This window comes from Alnus glutinosa, chromosome 3 (assembly GCF_958979055.1).
Source record: "Alnus glutinosa chromosome 3, dhAlnGlut1.1, whole genome shotgun sequence".
NCBI lineage: Eukaryota > Viridiplantae > Streptophyta > Magnoliopsida > Fagales > Betulaceae > Alnus > Alnus glutinosa.
In genome coordinates, this window is record NC_084888.1 from 28,128,772 (window position 1) to 28,148,113 (window position 19,342).

General features: G+C 35.5%; 1 protein-coding gene across 1 annotated transcript; it reads left to right on the forward strand.

The window, feature by feature from the left end:
- Nucleotides 1-4,902: 4,902 nt before the first annotated feature.
- Nucleotides 4,903-16,313, forward strand: LOC133864684 (3-isopropylmalate dehydrogenase 2, chloroplastic-like). Its single transcript, XM_062301088.1, has 11 exons — nt 4,903-5,223; nt 5,892-6,021; nt 6,134-6,245; nt 8,868-8,943; nt 9,041-9,129; nt 13,437-13,523; nt 14,741-14,857; nt 14,998-15,105; nt 15,267-15,320; nt 15,406-15,558; nt 15,996-16,313. The coding sequence occupies exons 1-11, from the start codon at nt 5,004-5,006 to the stop codon at nt 16,068-16,070; spliced, it is 1,221 nt and encodes a 406-aa protein (XP_062157072.1). The 5' UTR covers nt 4,903-5,003; the 3' UTR covers nt 16,071-16,313.
- Nucleotides 16,314-19,342: the final 3,029 nt, after the last annotated feature.

Consider the following 19,342-nt stretch of genomic DNA (forward strand, 5'->3'; position numbering starts at 1 on the left):
GCCTTTGGGCGTTGGCATCGTTGTATTTGGGTGCCTGTTTTCTCTGTAATAGTCGTCCTGATTGTATCCCTTTTGGGGCGGTTTCTTAGTAATGAAGATGGCACTGTGCTATTTGTTCAAAAAAAAAAAAAATTGCTAGTCATTATATTTAAGTTACAACGATAATTATAATTATAATTTTAATGGCAACAATATTTGTAATTCTAGATAAACATAAATTCAATCAAATAGTAATAACATGTTGATGGAACGAGAAGTGATAAACGTGAAAGAGAAACTGTGTTTTCAATACATACAATCAACGCACGTTGATAGATAAAATTGATAATATTATTGATAACAAAAACTGAAAAGTTTATTCTATTATAATTGCTCCTAATTTATAATGAAACCCTAAAGGTACAAAATGATAAAATATTTTAGGAATGAGAATGAAACAAAAGACTAGGAAAAGACTTGGTAGCTACAAAAGACTTGGTAGCTACATAAGTCGAAATATGAAAAGATCCTAAAGTTACTAAAGAATAAAACCTTCAAAGAAATAAATTAAAACAAATAAGGAACATATATAAGGCAATTCTTAATGACTATCAATCTAAATATGGAAATCTTCTGTAAGGGGAACCAAGAATTTAAAAAAAGTTATTATACAAAATATTTTTCAAATCACAATCTGTCAATAGTCTATTCTCTTTTTAAAGTTCCTCGTGATAATACTTAGAGTTGGAGGAAGATACTCAAAGTCCGTGTTGTTGCCAAGAATATGCTAAAATACCAAATTGGCAGTGGTGAGTCTGTCTTTGTGAATGGATGATGATTGGCATCCAGATGGTCCTCTTTATTAAAAAATGTACATATATAGTTGTTTGTGAAACTAGAATTAATATGAAACAAAATTATCTAGTGTCATTCAGAATATGGAGTGGAATTGGCCTCCCACTAGATCTGAAGACATGGTGGCTATTCAAAGTCAATTGTCCTTGGTTAAAATTGGATTGAAAGATACCCCTAAAAACTTGGTCCTTTCTTTTGTTTCAGTCTATGCTATGAGAGTTACACATACACCATAGTACTTGTTTCTCGTAGTTTAGGGCATCCCCCAAGGGTGGAGAATTTCTTGATATTTCTGATTGGTTGTCTTGTCTTTCTAATAAGTTATTTAACAGTGGACATGTTGAGAAGTTGAGAATTTTTCTTCGATTACTAGATATGCAATTAATGTAAAGACGTTGAGAATTTATTGGTTGGATCAGGATCCCCGATTCTCAAATTATGTAAATTTAGATCGTTTCATGTATCGAACGACATAAGAATTGCTACATATTAAACATGTGACATGATAACAATTAGAATTGAATATTTTTTTTTATCTATGTTCTTACACTTTATGTCGTGTAAAAAGCTTTGTGTAAAAAATTATCTTTTAGTTTAGTAAAAAAGAAGCGTATCTTCACAAGTGAAGAAAAAGCCTTTTAAATTTTTTTTTTTTTTTTTTGCCTCGATAACATGTCATTTCTTTAATATATAGCATTTTTTCGATATAAAAAACAATCTCAATTAACATAATTTGAGAATCTAAAATTTCTTTGAAATTGTAGAGGATCTTAATTCTAGAACAATGTGATAAGTTAAGGTTCTTTTAAGTACCAATTGTATAATTAATGTAGAGATGTTGAGGATCCGCTTGCTAGCAATGAATGGCAAAAATCATCTCTTATCAGTTACCATCCTCCACAACCTCCTTGGCTCTATATAAGCAGTACAAGGGACTCTTATTAAGGAGACTTACCGTAAAGAAGAGTTCAATACTGAGTGATACTCTTCTTTAGAAATTTTCTTTATATGATAGATGTGTTGATAATAATAATGTATATAGATGAGAATTTTTTATTTTTTTCATTTTATTATCCCATTATCTTACATTTCTTTTCTCTTCCAAATTCTAATTGAGTTTTTTACTCTATGTTGCTGTGAAAAATCCAAATGGAATAATTATTACTGGAAATGAACGATAGTGAGATAGAATAGTTATTCTTACTCCTTAATTTGGTGACAACACATATACTTTAATTAGAATCAAATTAAAATTACTAAAAAAAACCCTCACCTTGGCCACCCCCGATGAGAATCAAGGGTTGCCCAAGCCATCCCCAAATGCTCTGCACCGCCCCCGGCTCCATTTGTGGCTGGCCGACCATCCATTGGAGTGGTTGGCCAGCCACACGTTGATTTATTTTTTAAAAAATTAAAAAAAAAATTGAGAGAAAATACAAAAATAATATGAGTGATTTTTTTTTTTTTTTTCTGGAAAATATAGTCTATTCCTCTAATTTTTTTGAGGAATATGTATTCCTCTTCATAAGAGAATTAATCCCTACATTTCTCAAAAAAAAAGAATTGACCCCTACTAAATAAATAAATGACTATTTTATAAGAATAAACATTCAATTCCAAGTGTCTATTCCGCGTACCAAAGCCATATGAATAGTCTTTCCATCTTATTGTGAGCTTCATTCCCAAAAGTGGAGGATTAAGATCCCCTAAGCAGTAAGTACAGACTTGATTGTGAGCTTCCTGCGTTTTATGATGATAAATTGTTGTAACTACTAACTCTAGCCTCCTAAACCAAGGCTTGTTTGATTTTATATGGATTTATGTTTATTTTAATATGCAGTTATTTAAAAAAAAAAAAAAAAAAAAAAAAAAAAAAAAAAAAAAACTGAAATAGTGCAATAATTTATGGCAAAAAAAAAAAAAAAGAAAGTGCGTTAAGTTTTTATGAAAAACAATTAACAGTTAATAACCGCATAATCGTTGATTGCGGTTAACCACTAACTGGCATAGGAGTTACGGTTATTTAAAAATGAATAACTGTGTAAATCGGTTGCGGATGTGGTTAGGAAGGAATAACCGCAACTGTAATGATTTTACACCCCTAATAACTACGACTAATTACAACAAAAGTCAACCCACCTCAAAAGCTAAGGCCTCTTGCATACCTCAAGGATAGAAATTTAAGCTCAGGTAGGGCTTCGCCTCGCCATTTGCAACTATATCTGTAAAATTCAACAATTTTATAGGTAAAAAAAGTGAGTCTATGACTCCACAAATAAAAGCTCAAATAAAAGTTAACCAACTGTTATTTGTGTGTGACGTGAGTCCTTATTTAAAATTTATCTCTCTTAATTTTTTTTTTTACAAAAGCTGGTTCTCAAAATCAAAACCTTTTTAGAATGGATGCATAGTTTTTCATAAGACTTGCAAATTAAAATGCCTGTGAAAAATCATTTATCTTAGATAGAGACTTTTCATAATAAAATCAAAACTATAAATGCAATTGCCTAAGGAATACCATATCAATAAGATTGTAATGCACATCCTAATCAAGTTGTTGGGTTCCCAATTTAAAGAATATAATCCTTAGAGCACTCTCATCCTACAATAAATTTCCTGTTTTTAGTTAAAATGGCTAAGCAAATACTTAAAAAGCTCATCCATCGGATTAGCCATCATTTTGAATCCATTTGTGCACAACTTAACGCCACATATAAAGCGTTGACATGTTAAATGAAACACATGTAGTAAATGCAAACCGTTAACTTTGACAGTAGAAAGACCTATTTTGAACGGGACAAAATCTAAGGATTGTTTTATTGAAATTGAAAAATTAACTAAATCCAAATCCAAATCAAATGAAAGTCAAGGGTCGAGTATGGTTTTTTTCAATGAAAAACATATATTTTTAACAAGCGGACGAAGTTATATTTCATGTTTTGTGTTAATTTTTTACTCGAAAATTGGTTTGGGGGCATTTGTGTCACCAAACCCATGTTAGTGACGACTCTGCCGTGGGTCACTGGTTTTTATTTATTTTTTTAGGGTTAAATATTTCACACTCCTGCTGTTTAAAAGTTTTATTTTTTATCATTTTAGTTTTCATTTTTTCTTTATAGGTGATACATGTACTATAGAAAAAAATAAAGATGGTGCTTCTGTTCATTTTTCCATTGCATAGATACAACCTATGAAAAAAATAAAAATTGAGGAGACAAAAAATAAAGTTTTTAAACCACATGGACAAAAAAGTATTTAACCTTATTTTTTAAAAGAGAAATTATTGTTGTACAACTCTAACAATTTTTTTTTTATTATTTTTTTTTATTTTTATGATTGACCATTGAATCTGTTTTCTTACATGTGAGCCTTAAGTATCTATTAGTTGATCTTAAAAAAAAAAAATTGTTAAAGTTGTATAAAAGTTGTGCAAAAAACCTTACTCTTTTTAGTTTTTTTTTGGGTTAAATATATTTTAGCCCCCCAAACTACCACCCTTTCTCCGGATGGCCCCCAAACTACCAATGCTTAGATTCTGGCCCTCCAAACTACCGCTTTCTGATTTTTTGTCCCCATCCGTCTATTTATACCGTCAATTCTAACAGGAATTTACAAAAAATTCGAAAATACCCCTCCCTTAACCTTGAGAATTTCAAAGTGTAGGAGGGGTATTTTCAGAATTCTGTTTAGAATTGACGGCATAAATGGACGGATGGGGCCAAAAAATCAGAAAGTAGTAGTTTGGGGGGCCAGAATCTAAGCATTGGTAGTTTGAGAGGCCATCCGGAGAAAGGGTGTTAGTTTAGGAGGCTAAAATATATTTATCTTTTTTTTTTTTCTAATTTTTAGGAACTTTTCTTTTATATTAAAAAAAAAAAATTGCTTAGCAAGTTATTGATAGTCTTTATGAAAGGAATTCACTTTCTCAAAAAAAAAAAGAAAAAAAAAGAAAAAATTGCAATGTTTTTGGAAATTCAGAAAACATTTGCTTCAATTGAAGTTTTTGGGACGTTACAAATTGTTAGTTTGGAGATGCGTGTAATTCTCTCAACAAATAAATAAAGGAAATCCTTTTTATAGCTTCGCAAGAGCAGGCTAGAGCTTTTCCTTCAAAAAAAAAAAAAAAAAAAGTTACAGTGAAGAAGTGCGGCAATTCACAGTCGAAAGCAATGGCGGCTTGTCTGCAACTCAACGCCAAGTCTTTCAGACCCTATTTCCGACTCAACTCTGTGTCTGTTTCCAAACAGTCCCCCAAACCCGGTCGGATCAGGTGCGCAACCACCACACCCTCCAAACGCTACACCATCACTCTGCTTCCCGGCGATGGCATCGGCCCGGAGGTCATCTCCGTCGCCACCAACGTCCTCAAGCTCGCCGGCTCTCTCGAAGGTCCTTCGGTTCGCTCTAATGTATTTTATTTTCTAAATTTTAAAAAAATTTCGTTTGGCTGCGGCGAAAAGAGAAGGAAAGAAAATGAAAGAAAGGGAAATAAAAACTCCGGACTTCCGTGGATTTGCGTTTCCTACATAATGAGGCTCAATTGCTATTGTAGAAAGTTTTAGGAATTAGAAATTTTCATTTTTTTTCCCATTTTCATCAAATCGAAGTACATTTTGCGAAAGCAAAAAGGAAAGCAATTGTTTTTGGCTTAATTAAGTGGAGTAGCTTGTTTGATTAAAATCCATAATGTTGGACTTGTTTTTTTCCCCTACATTTTCTCACTTATTCTAAGAGAGTGTATACTTTGAAGGGTTTAGGGTTTAGTAATAAGATTCGATTATTTTGATAATTTATTTAATTATGTATATCAGGGATTGAATTTAAGTTCCAAGAGATGCCTGTGGGTGGACCTGCCTTGGATTTGACCGGAGTTATATGCAATTGTTTTGGGCTTAATTAAGTGGAGTAGCTTGTTTGACTAAAATTCATAATGTTGGACTTTTTTCTTTTCCTACATGTTCAAACTTATTCTAAGAAGAGTGTATACTTTGAAGGGTGTTTACGGTTTAGTAATAAGATTCAATTATTTTGATAATTTATTTAAATATGTATATCAGGAATTGAATTTAAGTTCCAAGAGATGCCTGTGGGTGGAGCTGCCTTGGATTTGACTGGAGTTCCACTACCAGAGGAGACCCTTTCAGCCGCAAAGCAATCCGATGCGGTCTTGCTCGGAGCAATTGGAGGGTAGTGTGTGTGTGTCCATGTACATATAATTGTATATATGCATATGAACATTGACTTTTTTTGCAAGTGGTGCAATTATTTAATTAATCTAATGTTTCTTTTTGATGTTAAGGTATAAATGGGATAAAAATGAAAAACACTTGAAGCCAGAGACTGGGTTGCTTCAGCTTAGGGCTGGCCTTAAGGTGTTTGCGAATTTGAGGCCTGCAACTGTTTTACCTCAGGTATAATATTTGTTCTAATGCAGAATTACTGGAAATAGGTGATGGTAATGGGAAAGAAACCTGATGGTTATAGGGATCTTATCACGTAGTGAAGTTTTGAAAGTAACAGTGCCTATTCTACACGCACCAAAAGTTAAGAAAATTCATGGGAATTAACATATAATAAGCTTTATGTTCGTGAGTAAAATCTCTACTATAATCCTTTGTTCCGCAGTTTGAGGCTATTTACAACTAACCAATTAAAAGTTCAGAGATGTACTAGTACTAGCAAGTACATTTTTGATGCTGTCAATTGCAAAATAAGTTATAATGACTGTTGTCAGCAGCACGGTGTATCCCCCAGAACTCGCTGGTGATGGCATCAGAATCCTCTCAGCATCCTTCACCTTTGAGTTGTGTGGATATGGCTAACGTGGCACTGGCTGTGTGTTCTTCTTTGGGTGTCTTCCGGTTCAATGGGCCTGCTCCAGCTAGGGTGATTTTGTCAGACATTGCCGGTGGCCTTTCTTAGCTCTTGGCGAGGTCTGTGTTTATCTTTGATCAGTTTGGGGATCATTCCTCGTTCTTGCCGGTAGGTCTGGCTTCCTAGAACCTGCCAATGCATCTTTCCCAAGCAACCTCAGTCTCCTCAGTGGTGCCTGACAGTTTGCCAGGTATGGGTAGGCAAGAAGCTGTGGTTGACATTGCCATTTCCCCCACAAGCCTGAGCCCCGGGCAGTTTTCAGAACTGGTTTTGTCTTGGGGGGTGAAAGTGTGCCTTGTAGGGGTAGGCAAGGTGTTGTTGTCGAAGATGCTCTTTCTTCCCTAACCGATTGCTCTGATTTGGTTGTGGTTGCTAAGAGGGGTGAACAACAAGAGCGAGAGATAGGGAAGGATGTTGCCCAGCGTCTCTTGGATGGGTTGGATGGGGCTAGTGATGGTGAGGTTGGAGAGTTGGGGGAATTCGGCTACTACAAGGTTGTGCAATGTGTGAAGGAGATCTATCCTATTGTGGGGATCTCACATGTGGGTCATGAGAAATAGTTTTTGGCTTTTTTGACCGCTCTTGAAGAGGAACACCATCACGAGGTTTTGGCTTCTCCATCTAAATGTGCTACGAAAGGTAGTTGGGGCCTAAAAAATTTGGAGTGCTCCATAAACTTTGATGCAAGAGATGATTATTCTAGCTGTGGTAAAGGCAAAAGGGTACTTTCAGTGTTTTGATGAAGCCTAGTGTTGGATCGGGCCTTTGACAATCTCATCTGAAAACCAATTGGTGCCCAATGAGGGAAGCCAAAGCCTTTTATGGCATTTGAAATCACACCCTGCAAAACATGTTGTAAGAGTCGTCCACGTGATAGAGTGGTACTGTTGCACCCCAACAATCCCTTCTTCAACATGATGCTCCCGCGATTCGAACACATGACCTTGGCTTTGATACCATTTGTTGGATCTGGCCTTTGACCATCTCATATGAAAAACAATTGGTGTCTAGTGAGGGAAGCCAAAGCCTTTTATGATATTCAAATTTATATCCCGCAAAGCATGTTCTAAGAGCCATCCACATGAGTAAAGCGGCACTATTGCACCCCAACACCTAGGTTACTCTCCTAGCTCGTGAGAGGTTGAATGAAGGGAAGAAATGTCTAAGGATAGGAATTTGGTCTGTGTAGTGTGCAGTTTAAGGGGGTGTCATCTTGTGGGTGTCATTTTGTTTATGTGGGACATAAGGGTGGTGGAAAAGTGTGTGGGAGATTTCGTCATGGCTGTAACCTTAGTAACGTTTTATTCTTTTCCTTCTGGGCTTTTGTGGGTATCTTTGGCTGGGATTTCCTTGTTCTTTTTCTTCTTTCTTTTTAGATGTTCCTTTTGTATACTTCCTGTGTACTTAGGGGCGCCTTATGCTTTTTATAATATTTGTGGATTGCCTGTCAAAAAAATTAATAGAAAAAAGTTAACAAGCTTATATTTCTGGAGGATCTCATGTGTGTTTCTAGAAATAATGAATGGTGGAATAAAGATGGAAGTTCATAAATCAATATGATCTGATGTGATGTAGAAGTCTAAAGTTCCACTTGAGGAGTAATCAGTTGAGATGTTATTTGCCTGGCAGCATTTGCTGTAAGTGGCTCGTCATTCAATGTTTCCAATGTCTTATTCTGTGAACCACATCTCTAAATGTCATTGGTCTGTAGGAGATTGAGGCAATGATAGAAGCTGCAGTAGAGAATCAAATTGGATCTAGATGTCTGTTGGTCATATGACACGCTGAAAAAGAAAAAGATTGAGGTTTTTATAAGTTAATGAACAGCTTGAATCTTGGTTCGTTATTTTTTTTTTTTATTATTATTTTTTTTTTTTTTGTTTCTTACATTTTTAATTAATTTTATATTTTTAAACTAGTGTCACATGATTGTAATATAAACATATATAGAATAGAATAGTTCTTGAAAGAAAACTTGCACTCTTGCTTGATGCTGGAGAAGCCAGCGTGACTAGCATAATCTTGGAATTGATTTAAATTTTTCACTTTTTAAAATGATGGTTTATGTTTATTAAATTGTATTATGAATTCTAATTGACTGCTTTATTTCAGACGTGTACATTATAAAACTGTCGTTTTATTTTGTTTACTCATTTCAGTTAGTGGATGCTTCAACTTTGAAGAAAGAGGTTGCTGAAGGTGTTGATCTAATGGTTGTAAGAGAGCTTACTGGAGGTCAGTATACATTGAATGGAATAGAATTGCATAGGTACCATGAATTGTTTTCCTTCTTGTAGTAATCATGAACTCTGTAATTTTCTTCTTGAACTAGGTATTTATTTCGGAAAGCCCAGGGGTTTCAGCAAGAATGAAAATGGTGAGGAAATTGGCTTCAATACGGAGGTGTATGCCGCGTATGAGGTAGTTTTCTGGCACAACTTTGATTACTAGCATTGGACGGATGCCATTGATTTTTTTCTCAGTTTTATAGCTTTCATGAGTTTCATGATTTTTGTTATTTTTCTGGTTAGACTTTTCTCTTGTATACTTATTATTTACTTGGGTTACGCCTTTGCGCTTTTTAATAAATTCCACATACTTATCAAAAAAAAAAAAAGCTTTGTTTACTAGCCATTTTCTATGTTACTTACTTCCTATCAGTTTCTGCCCATTCTAGCACCAAAAAAAAAAAGGCTTGCAAGATTCAATAGTTTTTAATATTCTTCTTTGCCATCACCTTTATAGAAAGTTTTTAGTTATAAGCCATTGCATTTTGGTTGTGACATTTGTATAACATTTCAACCAAGGCCAATTGGAGCTGATATCAATTTAAATTTCTCCAACTAGCAAATACATGAACTTTTTTCTTGTTTATCATTGTAGACCATATAGGTTTACTTGGTAAGGAAGAATCAAGAAGAGATAGAGAATAGTGTCTTTGTTATGGCTGACTTAGAAATGTAAGAGGATATGAACCCCAAAAGGTTATTTTGGCATGCAAGATCTTTGACAATATAAATATATTGTATCAAATTGAATGAACCAAAACTGGTAATGAGGCATACAGAGGAAACTAGAGGGCCCTACGGGGTGACCATTTGTAGGAAGAGAAATGCTACACTTCCCAAATTTTTTCTCCAAAAATTGGTTCCCAAGTGATGTGTCACCATCCAATGAGATGATGACACATTTCTCAAAACAATAGATTCATGAGATGGTGACGCATCACTTGGGAACCAACTTTTGGAGAAAATTTTTGGGAAGTGTAGCATTTCTCCTGGAGGAATGTTAGGAAGGGTTGGGGGAATTTATTCAACCTTCAAGGTTGGGTAAGGGTCCCGCATTTGTTTTTTGGCATGATGTTTGGTGCGGAGAAGCGGCTCACAAGTCTTCATTCCTATAACTTTAATTCTTAGCTTGAGACAAATAGGCCTTAGTGTCGAATTACATAGACTTATCCGATACTTATACTCACTAAAATCCGAGTTTCATCTAGGCAGTCCAGGATTGAGAGTTGGAATCGCTTGTATCTTTCATCAACCTATTATATTCCTCGAAAACCCATTCTGGGGTGGTGGATAGAATGTTGTGGACCCTAGCTAAAAATCACGACTTTAAAGTGAAGAGCTATTATTGGTCCGTTTGGGTGTTGAATTTTTTGAATAAGAATAATATTCTGAATTTGTTTGCAGATTTCGAGACAATAAAAATGTGTTTGGATGTTGAATAGAATTCAGATTCTTTATGAATTTGTGTTTGGGTGTTGAATTTTTTTTATATTGCAAAAAAAATGTTTTTTAATGGTAAGAAGTGATTGAATTGTATGAAAAGTAGTGTATAATGATTGGTGTTAAATTTTTGAGATTGGAAAAAAATGTTTTTTAATGTTAAGAAATGATTGGATTGTATGAAAAGTTGTATATAATGATTGGTGTTATGAAAATTAATGTTGGTAATGATTGAAATAATCATGGCATTTGAATAAGGGAATTTGAAAATTAGAATATTTAAATCCGGGTTTTTATTCGGGTATATTGCGGGTTGGATGTGGGTTTCCGAATTTTTGAATAAAACCCGGTTAGAATATTGAATAATATTCAAACCAAACAAACCATATATCACTTTACAGGCTGGAGAGCGTTGTTTGTTCCCCTGGAAAAGCTTTTGGACTGTCAATGCCCCTCCTCGTATTGCGTTCTTCACTTGGACAATAGCTTTGGGTAGAATTCTTACGATTGATAATCTTGGAAGGTGGGTGTTTTACTCTTGTGAATTGATGTTGCCTTTGCAAAAAGAATCAGGAGATCATAAATCACGTCCTTATTCATTGTGAGTACACTAGTGACCTTTGACTCTTGGTTCTCAACTCATTCAATGTTTTGCGGGCTATGCCTAACAATATCCAAGAGTTGCTTTACTGTTGGAAGACTCAAGGACAGGGATACTCACAAGAGGCTATATGGAAGGTTATTCCTTCGCTTTTAATGTGGAGCATTTGGATAGAAAGAAACCGACGCCTCTTTGAGGACTGTGAGTCTAATGTGCTATGTTTAAAATATTCTTTTTTGATATCTCTCTTAGATTGGGCTGGACTCTATATTCCTAATTTCTCCTCTTTGAATCTTGTAGATCTTGTTACCCTTCTAGATTTCAGAGACCTTTAGGGTGGTTGTTTCTCTTGTATACTCTTCGTGTACAAGTGTTTTGCCTTTTCTCTTAATAAATTATTATTCATAAAAAAAAACTAGTAATGAGGCATATGCCTGACACGGGTATTTAATATCCAAAAAGAAAGAGAACAAGGGAAACATCGTTGGAGATTTTCAAGTATTGTAATTGTAAGTCTTGAGACTTCTCCATTTTCAAGATTTTTTGCTCCAAACAGAATAACAGGACATTAGGGATTGCATCTTCTGTTTGTAGATGAGACACTTATCATATGTGATGCTAACAATGATAAAATTCTTAATTTGGATCACATTTTCTTGTACTTTGAGTCCATTTCGAGATTGAAGGTCAACCTCCAAAAATCAGAGTTAGTCACCGTAGGGGAGGTTATGCATATTGAGGAGCTGGCCAGTGTTCTCTATTGTAACATCTCTTCTCTTCCTCTGAGATACTTGGGTGTCCCTCTAGGTGCTCCTTTCAAATCAAAAGCCATTTGGGATAGGATAGTTGAAAAAATGGAAAATAGGTTGGTTAGTTGGAAGAAGATCTACTTGTTTAAATGGGGCGCCTTACTCTCATCAAGAGTACACTATCCAGTATTCCTACATACTTCTTATCCCTCTTCCCTTTACCAGTAGACATGGCTAGGAGATTGGAGCGCCTTCAGAAAGATTTTCTTTGGGATGGTCCAAGCAGGTAAGCCGAATTGCACTTGGTGAATTGGAAGACTGTTTGCTCCCCAGTTCCTAGAAGAGGGTTGGCATAAAAAATCTCATGCTGTTCAACAAAGCTCTCCTCGATAAATAGCTTTGAAGATTTGGGCATAAGGAGAATTCTTTATGGAGACAGGTGATTGCTATGGGTATGGGATCCAGAGAGGGAGTTGGTGTTCAAAGGAAGCACGAAGACCTAGGGGGTGAGTCTTTGGAGGAATATTAGTAACAGTTGGGGATCATTTTCCAACTTTTTTTTCCTACAAGGTTGGGGACAGTTCCTGCATTCGCTTTTGGCATGACATGTGGTGTAGAGAAGGGGCTCTTAAGTATTCTTTTTCATAATTCTATTCCATTGCCCATAACAAGGAGACCTTAGTGTCAGACAACTTGGACGTCTCCAGTTCCCCAATCCTTTGGAATCCAAGCTTCATTTGGGCAACCGATGATCGGGAACAGAATCTCCTGACTTCTTTCTCAATCTATTATACTCCTCGAATACTCATTCGGGAGAAGTGGATAGTATGTTGTGGACACCTTCTAGTAGCCACAGCTTTGCGGTAAAGAGCTATTATAATATGTTACAGTTAGATGAGCATAGTTCATTCCCTTGGAAAAGTATTTGGAAGGTTAAGGCCCCTCCTGACATTGCTTTCTTCTTATGGACAATAGCTATGGGTAGAATCCTTATGGTGGATAACCTTAGAAGGTGGGGTTTCCATCTAGCTAACTGGTGTGGTCTTTGAAAAAAGAATTAGGAAACTATTAATCATCCTTTTATCCATTTTCAGGGTTCTTTGGTTATGCCTAGTAACATCATACGGCTTCTTCATTGCTGGAATTTTCTAGGGCGGGGACACCCCAAAGAGGCAATCTGAAAAGTTATTTCTGCTCTCTTAATGTGGAGCATTTTGAGAGAAAGGAGTCGGCGTCTCTTTAAGGATAGTGAGTCCAATGTGCTTTTTCAGAAATCCTCCCTTCTGAAATCTCTTTTGGATTGGGTTATTGTAAATGTTTCTAATTTTGACACAGAGAATCTGGTAGATTTGATTTGTTTTTTAGATTGTAGTAGCCTTTAGGGTATTCGGCTCTCTTGTATACTTTTCGTGCATGGGGGTTTTGCCCTTTTCTTTCTATTAAATTATTATTATTCATAAAAAAAAAAAAAAAAAATGACATCAAATCCTTATCATGATTTTGTGCTGCATGCTATTTTTTGGTGGTCTATTAGTATGGATGGGAATCCAAGTTTGTTTTCCGAGTTGTCTTGCTCCCTATCTTGTACTGTATAATAATTTTGTATGATGGAAGTAAGTGGTTTTTGAATGTAAAGAGTTTGCATGCCAGATTGATCGCATTGCTCGTGTTGCATTTGAGACTGCTCGGAAGCGGCGTGGAAAACTTTGCTCTGTCGACAAAGCAAATGTGTTGGAGGTACTTTTGTACTGTTATAACTTTTGGTTTCTTTGCCTTATGTATTTTAAGGTGTTCTTTGGAAATGTTCTAAATTTCTTTTCTTTCTTTTATAATTTATGTCCTAGAGTATCATATGACAAATGACTATGGCTCACTCGTAGGACTCAGGCTAAAGTGCCAAAAACATATTGTTCATTCTCATAATAGTGTGGGATTGCAATTTTTCATTTTAATAAGGTATTATATGTGTCCTATGATAGTGGTATGGAGGAATGTTAACCAAGTGTCCAGCAGGATAATTTTTCTTATTTTTTTACGGATGGACTGTAGATCAGAGCTCTCGGTCTCATTTGATCACTTTTGTCAATCAATCGGTAATTTAATCTTAGTTGAAACAAATGAGATCAAGACCTCTGATAGAATCTTTTGAAAAAATCAAACAGACCTTCCTTTCTTTATTTTTTTATTTTCTTGGGCTTGGAAGTGGAGAACTAGAAGACTGAAATACGACACAGATAGTTTATGTGAGACACTGAAATTTATTTAAAATGTTCCTGGCTTGATTAGTTTATGCTATCCTCTTGTGTTCTGGTTGTATACTTGCATAACCCCGAAGCCATGATTTAGATTAAAAGGGATAGGCATACAGATGGTATTATGTGGCTATTACATACAGATGATACCTCACCTCCATGTAATAAGTACTCAACCTAACATGGTTTCCTGTTATTTTTTATGTATTCTACATAATTTATGGACATGAACCCCAGTGTCAGCTTTTTACTTGAATCTGACATTTCTGAAATTAGATTGTAATCAAGATACTGGTGGTGTTTGATAGACCATTTTAAGGAGTGTTTCTTGTGTGATGTGACATTAAGGTAAAAAGAGTTTTGAGTTTTTTGTGAGGAGAGTTGTTTGTTAATGTTTTGACTTTTTTGGGTAGAAAGAAAAAAGGAAGGAGAAAGATGGTTGTCAAACCGACCCACTATTTCCTTGTTTTCTCAACCTAGACATGTCTACTAGTAATGGTGTATCAGATGGCAAAGAAGGTCATAATTTGTGTCCTTGTCATGCAAACAGGAATTATGTCATTTATAAATTAATGAAAGGGAAACTGATAGAATGAAAAATGAAAATGAAATAACTACTTCAGAAGCATAATAAGCGAATTCTAGAGTTGTGGAAAAGTATGCTACAACATCATTTATGTGTACTGATCAGTGAATTTTCAGGCATCAATCCTTTGGAGGAATAGAGTTACAGCAATAGCCTCAGAATACCCTGATGTTGAACTCTCACACATGTATGTTGACAATGCCGCTATGCAGCTTGTTCGGAATCCAAAACAGGTTTGCCTCTAAAACAGATTTGCGTAAACTTTCTCTTCATTTTACATCCGACTCTGGAAAATTCAGGTGAGAAGGAAAGTGAACTTCCAGAGCCCCATCGATGGGAAATGCAAGCCTTACAATGACTATGTAAATTGCAGTTTGATACAATTGTGACAAACAATATATTTGGAGATATTTTGTCCGATGAGGCTTCAATGATTACTGGAAGTATTGGGATGCTTCCATCTGCTAGTCTTGGTGAATCGGTATGGCAAACCATTTTGTTTTCGTTTTTTGTATTATTTGGAAAGAAATTCTTGTAATGCCTTTGATATATAATTTTTTTTTATGACCTCCTTTGATATATTTATGAAAGAAGTTTAAATAATTTCATCATATGATGACATTGAATTTGTCATTGGCTCAGGGACCTGGACTCTTCGAACCAATACATGGTTCTGCTCCTGATATTGCTGGACAGGTTGATTTTCCTACAAATCAAGTTTATATTCTTTTGAATATTACATGCGTTTTCACGGGGTCTCCTGATTTTTAATATGATGCAGGATAAGGCCAACCCATTAGCAACAGTGCTCAGTGCTGCCATGCTTTTGAAGTATGGTCTAGGGGAAGAAGATGCTGCCAAGAGAATTGAGGCTGCAGTCCTTGATACTTTGAGTAGGGGGTATCGAACGGTGGACATACACTCAGATGGAAATGTATGTGCATTTTCTATTTGGAAAAATTATTCGCTGATCCCATTCATTTTCCTTCATAGAAGAGATTTTCACAAACTAAGTTTCTTAATATTCTGTTTGATTTTGGCGAGAAAAAATTTATGAAATGGGATAAACTTCAAATGGCTGTTTATTTCCTTATTGAGTCCTTGTCCACAGCCCTCCCCAAGTTATTCTAAATTCTTCAAATTTTTTTTCATTGTTTCATACATATCCTGCTCAGTTAACCAGCACATGTACACTATATAATTAATATTTTAAATCTTGATGATGATGCTATAGAAATTCTGTTTCAAAATCTTTGACGGAGCTTCATGTCTACATGATTGGTGCCTTTAGTTGTTACTGTCATTATCAATCCAAGGTAGTATATTATTATTGTAATTTGATTGATTAATGGCTAACACTTGCTTATACAGAAGTTGGTAGGATGCAAGGAAATGGGTGAAGAGGTACTGAAGTCAGTAGATTCCCAAGTTCCTGCTCCAGTTTGAATTGAAACCAACAAAGGGCTCATTGTGCATCGATATCGACTACTGTTTAGGTATTCCAAGAGTCTCCTCAATAAGGGAGTTGAAAGATTCCTTTTATTTCTCATCCAGTTTTGTGAGTCTTCGGTGACAATATGGTTGTTTCTAGTGTTGAGAGTAGTTTGAATTGTTGTTGTATGTCAGTGATCATTTTCGAGACCTTGGTCAGAAGAGACCTGCAGATTATATAATCACCATTTTATGCAATTGTCTAGTGATCATGATTGACATGCTGCGTTAGATTTTGTGTGTTCTGAACAATATTTTGTAGATTACTCTTTTTAGTGTCTTTATGCCTGGGTTGCGCTGTTTCTTATTCTTATCTGAGGGGTACTTGAACTGGTTTGAGCTTAAGAAGTGTCATAATTTGGCGTACAGTAATGATACCAACCAACTGTTCTATACGAATATGTTCCTAATGCAATTTTTTTTACAACTTTTAACACATGTCAGCATGTAATTTGAGGGTTTAAAATTCTGACAACTTTCTCTAATTTCATGTTGATACTTTATAAGAGAGTTTTATGCATGTATGAGCAAATTAAGAAGGCCAACACTTTTGTGGCTGGTCATTTCATCAACCATATTTGGTCATTCAAGCCAATATACTCCCATGGAAGTGACCACTGATAGGCTAAAGAGTAATGCTATTTAGTAAACTTTTATACAATTGGAATAATAAGACAGTTAAAATTAGCTTTTGATTTTTTTTAATTTTTTTTTTTGAAGTGCTAATTCAGAAGTTAATTTTTACTACCACATCATTAAATTGTATAGGAGTAATTTTATTACCATACAATTGGATGAAGTAGTAATAAAAATTAGCCATTTGGATCAATACTTTTTTCTTTTTCTTTTTTAAACAAGTGGTAATTTAAAGGTTGATTTTTACTGTCACTTCATACAATTATATATATGGCATTTGTACAAGAATATACTAAATAATTTTCCTTTATATAACAATTGTATAACAATTTACTAAATAGCATTCTTCAATATTGCAACTGCAAAGGCCGTTTTAGAAACTTATCTTCATAGTTCATACGTTCGTGAAAAAAGAGAAAGAAAGTGGCATGTTACACATCTCGTAACATGTCATGCTACTACTAGAGACGTTAACATGTCATACTACTACTAGAGACATCTAAAAATGTACATTACGATACGCCGATTATTTATTCTTCTATTTTATTATTATTTGTTTTTTTTTATGAGTATAATAGAAGAACCAAACTACAAACAAACATTACAACAAATAAAATCCCGAAAAACATTACAAAAAACAAGCAAATCAACGGAAAAATCCAATCTAGACAAACAATTAGTACCTTATTGCTCTGAAGGGAGACCTTGAAGGTGGAAGTCGAGTAGAAATGCAGTCAGTGAAGCTAGTGGTTGCGGCCCATAATGGAAATCGAGAGTATTAATAAGAGGATTCCATAAAACTTAGCTTCTGACCAGTTTCAAGGGAACTAGAGAGACTAAGTAGTATTTTACAACTATTGAGGGCTTTCCTTCTTAAGCGGTGAGTCTGAAGCCCAACCAAATTGAATTATGTTGAAGCTCAAATCTAAATATGAGAAATTTGAAAACCAAAAAGACTCTTTGAAAAAGAGTCATGGGACCTTGAATCTGTTGTAGAAGACCCAGGGTAATAGTAGCGTATGTAGTCCACGCGGGCTAAGGAGACGAGTGTGGTACACCCGCTTGGACAGTAACCATACAATGGAAGAGTGTAGATGGATGAAAGGGGAGAAGAGACGCGTGGATGACAGAGGTGGGTGAAAGGATGCATATCTCATTCCAAAACTCCAGGCAACAAGACTAATAAAAATAAAGGCAATAACAGATAAACGTTAGTCTAAAGAGATTGGTGGAGACATCGGGTTGATGGGAGGACAGAAAAGACAAACCCTCTCTAGCATGGAGCAGGGAAGGGGGTTCCTTTTTCAAAGAGTACCATTTTTTTTAACGTTACTCCTGTCCCGTGCTACGCTATGACGACCAACTAGCATATAAATTTTTATTTTTATTTTCCTGAGCAAATACAAGGAAAAGGAGAAGGGTTATATGGGGGGATCATTCCCGCTATCGATCCTAATCGAATTAAAAATGAGGCAAGTATTGGAAATGCTTCCAAATAGGAAGTTAAAAGCGGCCCATTCGGTGAGATGGTGTGCACGAAAATTAGTGCTGCTTGAAACTTTTGTAGCTGTCCAATCATGGAGATGCTGAAGTTTCACGATAATCTCGACGATGATGGAAGAAAAGTTCCAATCGGCAATGAGCTTGAGTCTAATTTTGTGTGCAAGGGAATTGCTTAGAACAACTGTTGGCACTGCAAAGGAAGATCTAATAGCAACATCAAAAATTAAGCTTGTGAGAACCAGGTGGGGGAGCTTGCCAAAAAGAGAGGCCAAACTGTGAAGACCTCCAAGCTATGAGATGAAGAGTGATTGAGGTGGAAATCTTCTTCAAAGTAACATGAATGTCATGAATATCCGAAACAATGTTGTTGTGTATCAATTGGTTCCTTAATTCAGAACCAGATTTGGTCTAGAATAATAATGACAACTGTTAATTGAAATTCAAAGATGTCTTGGCAAAGGATAGACAAGTGTTAATTTGAATCCAATGGACCATAGTAGCACCCGAAAAAACTGAAGTATCAAGAGGCCATTTTTGATTCCTCCAAATGATCTTAGCGAAGGGACATTCTAAGAACAAATGGAATTGAGCTTTGGTTGGGCCGTTACAAATGGGGCATTTCCCAAGCTCAGGATTCGCAGAAGACAAAAATCTGTTGAATGAGATCGAGGTGCATTGCAAGAATGGTCCTCCAAAAGGATGAGATCTAAAACATTCAAATGTGGTAGGAGAGAAGCATTTGGGTTAGGATTAGGTCTGAAACCTTCTACAGTAGATACCCAAGGGAGGACCAAAATGTTCAAATTGTTCCCCCTAGAGATGGCCTAACAAGTTCATTTTTCAACCACTTTTTTTTTTTTATTTGGAATTCCGTTCCACAACCAAGAAGAACCAGCTTTTATAAGAGCCTCCAAAAACTGAGAATGAAGATTTGGGTTGGAGTGAACTTTCCAACCCAATTTTGCAAGTAAGGTTTTGTTTTGAAATTCCATAATTCGGAATTTCAACAGATTTGGGGGAATAAATACTCTATCAAGAAAGAAGAGTAATGATACAAGCCTTCAATAGAACTCATCCTTGAAAACCGA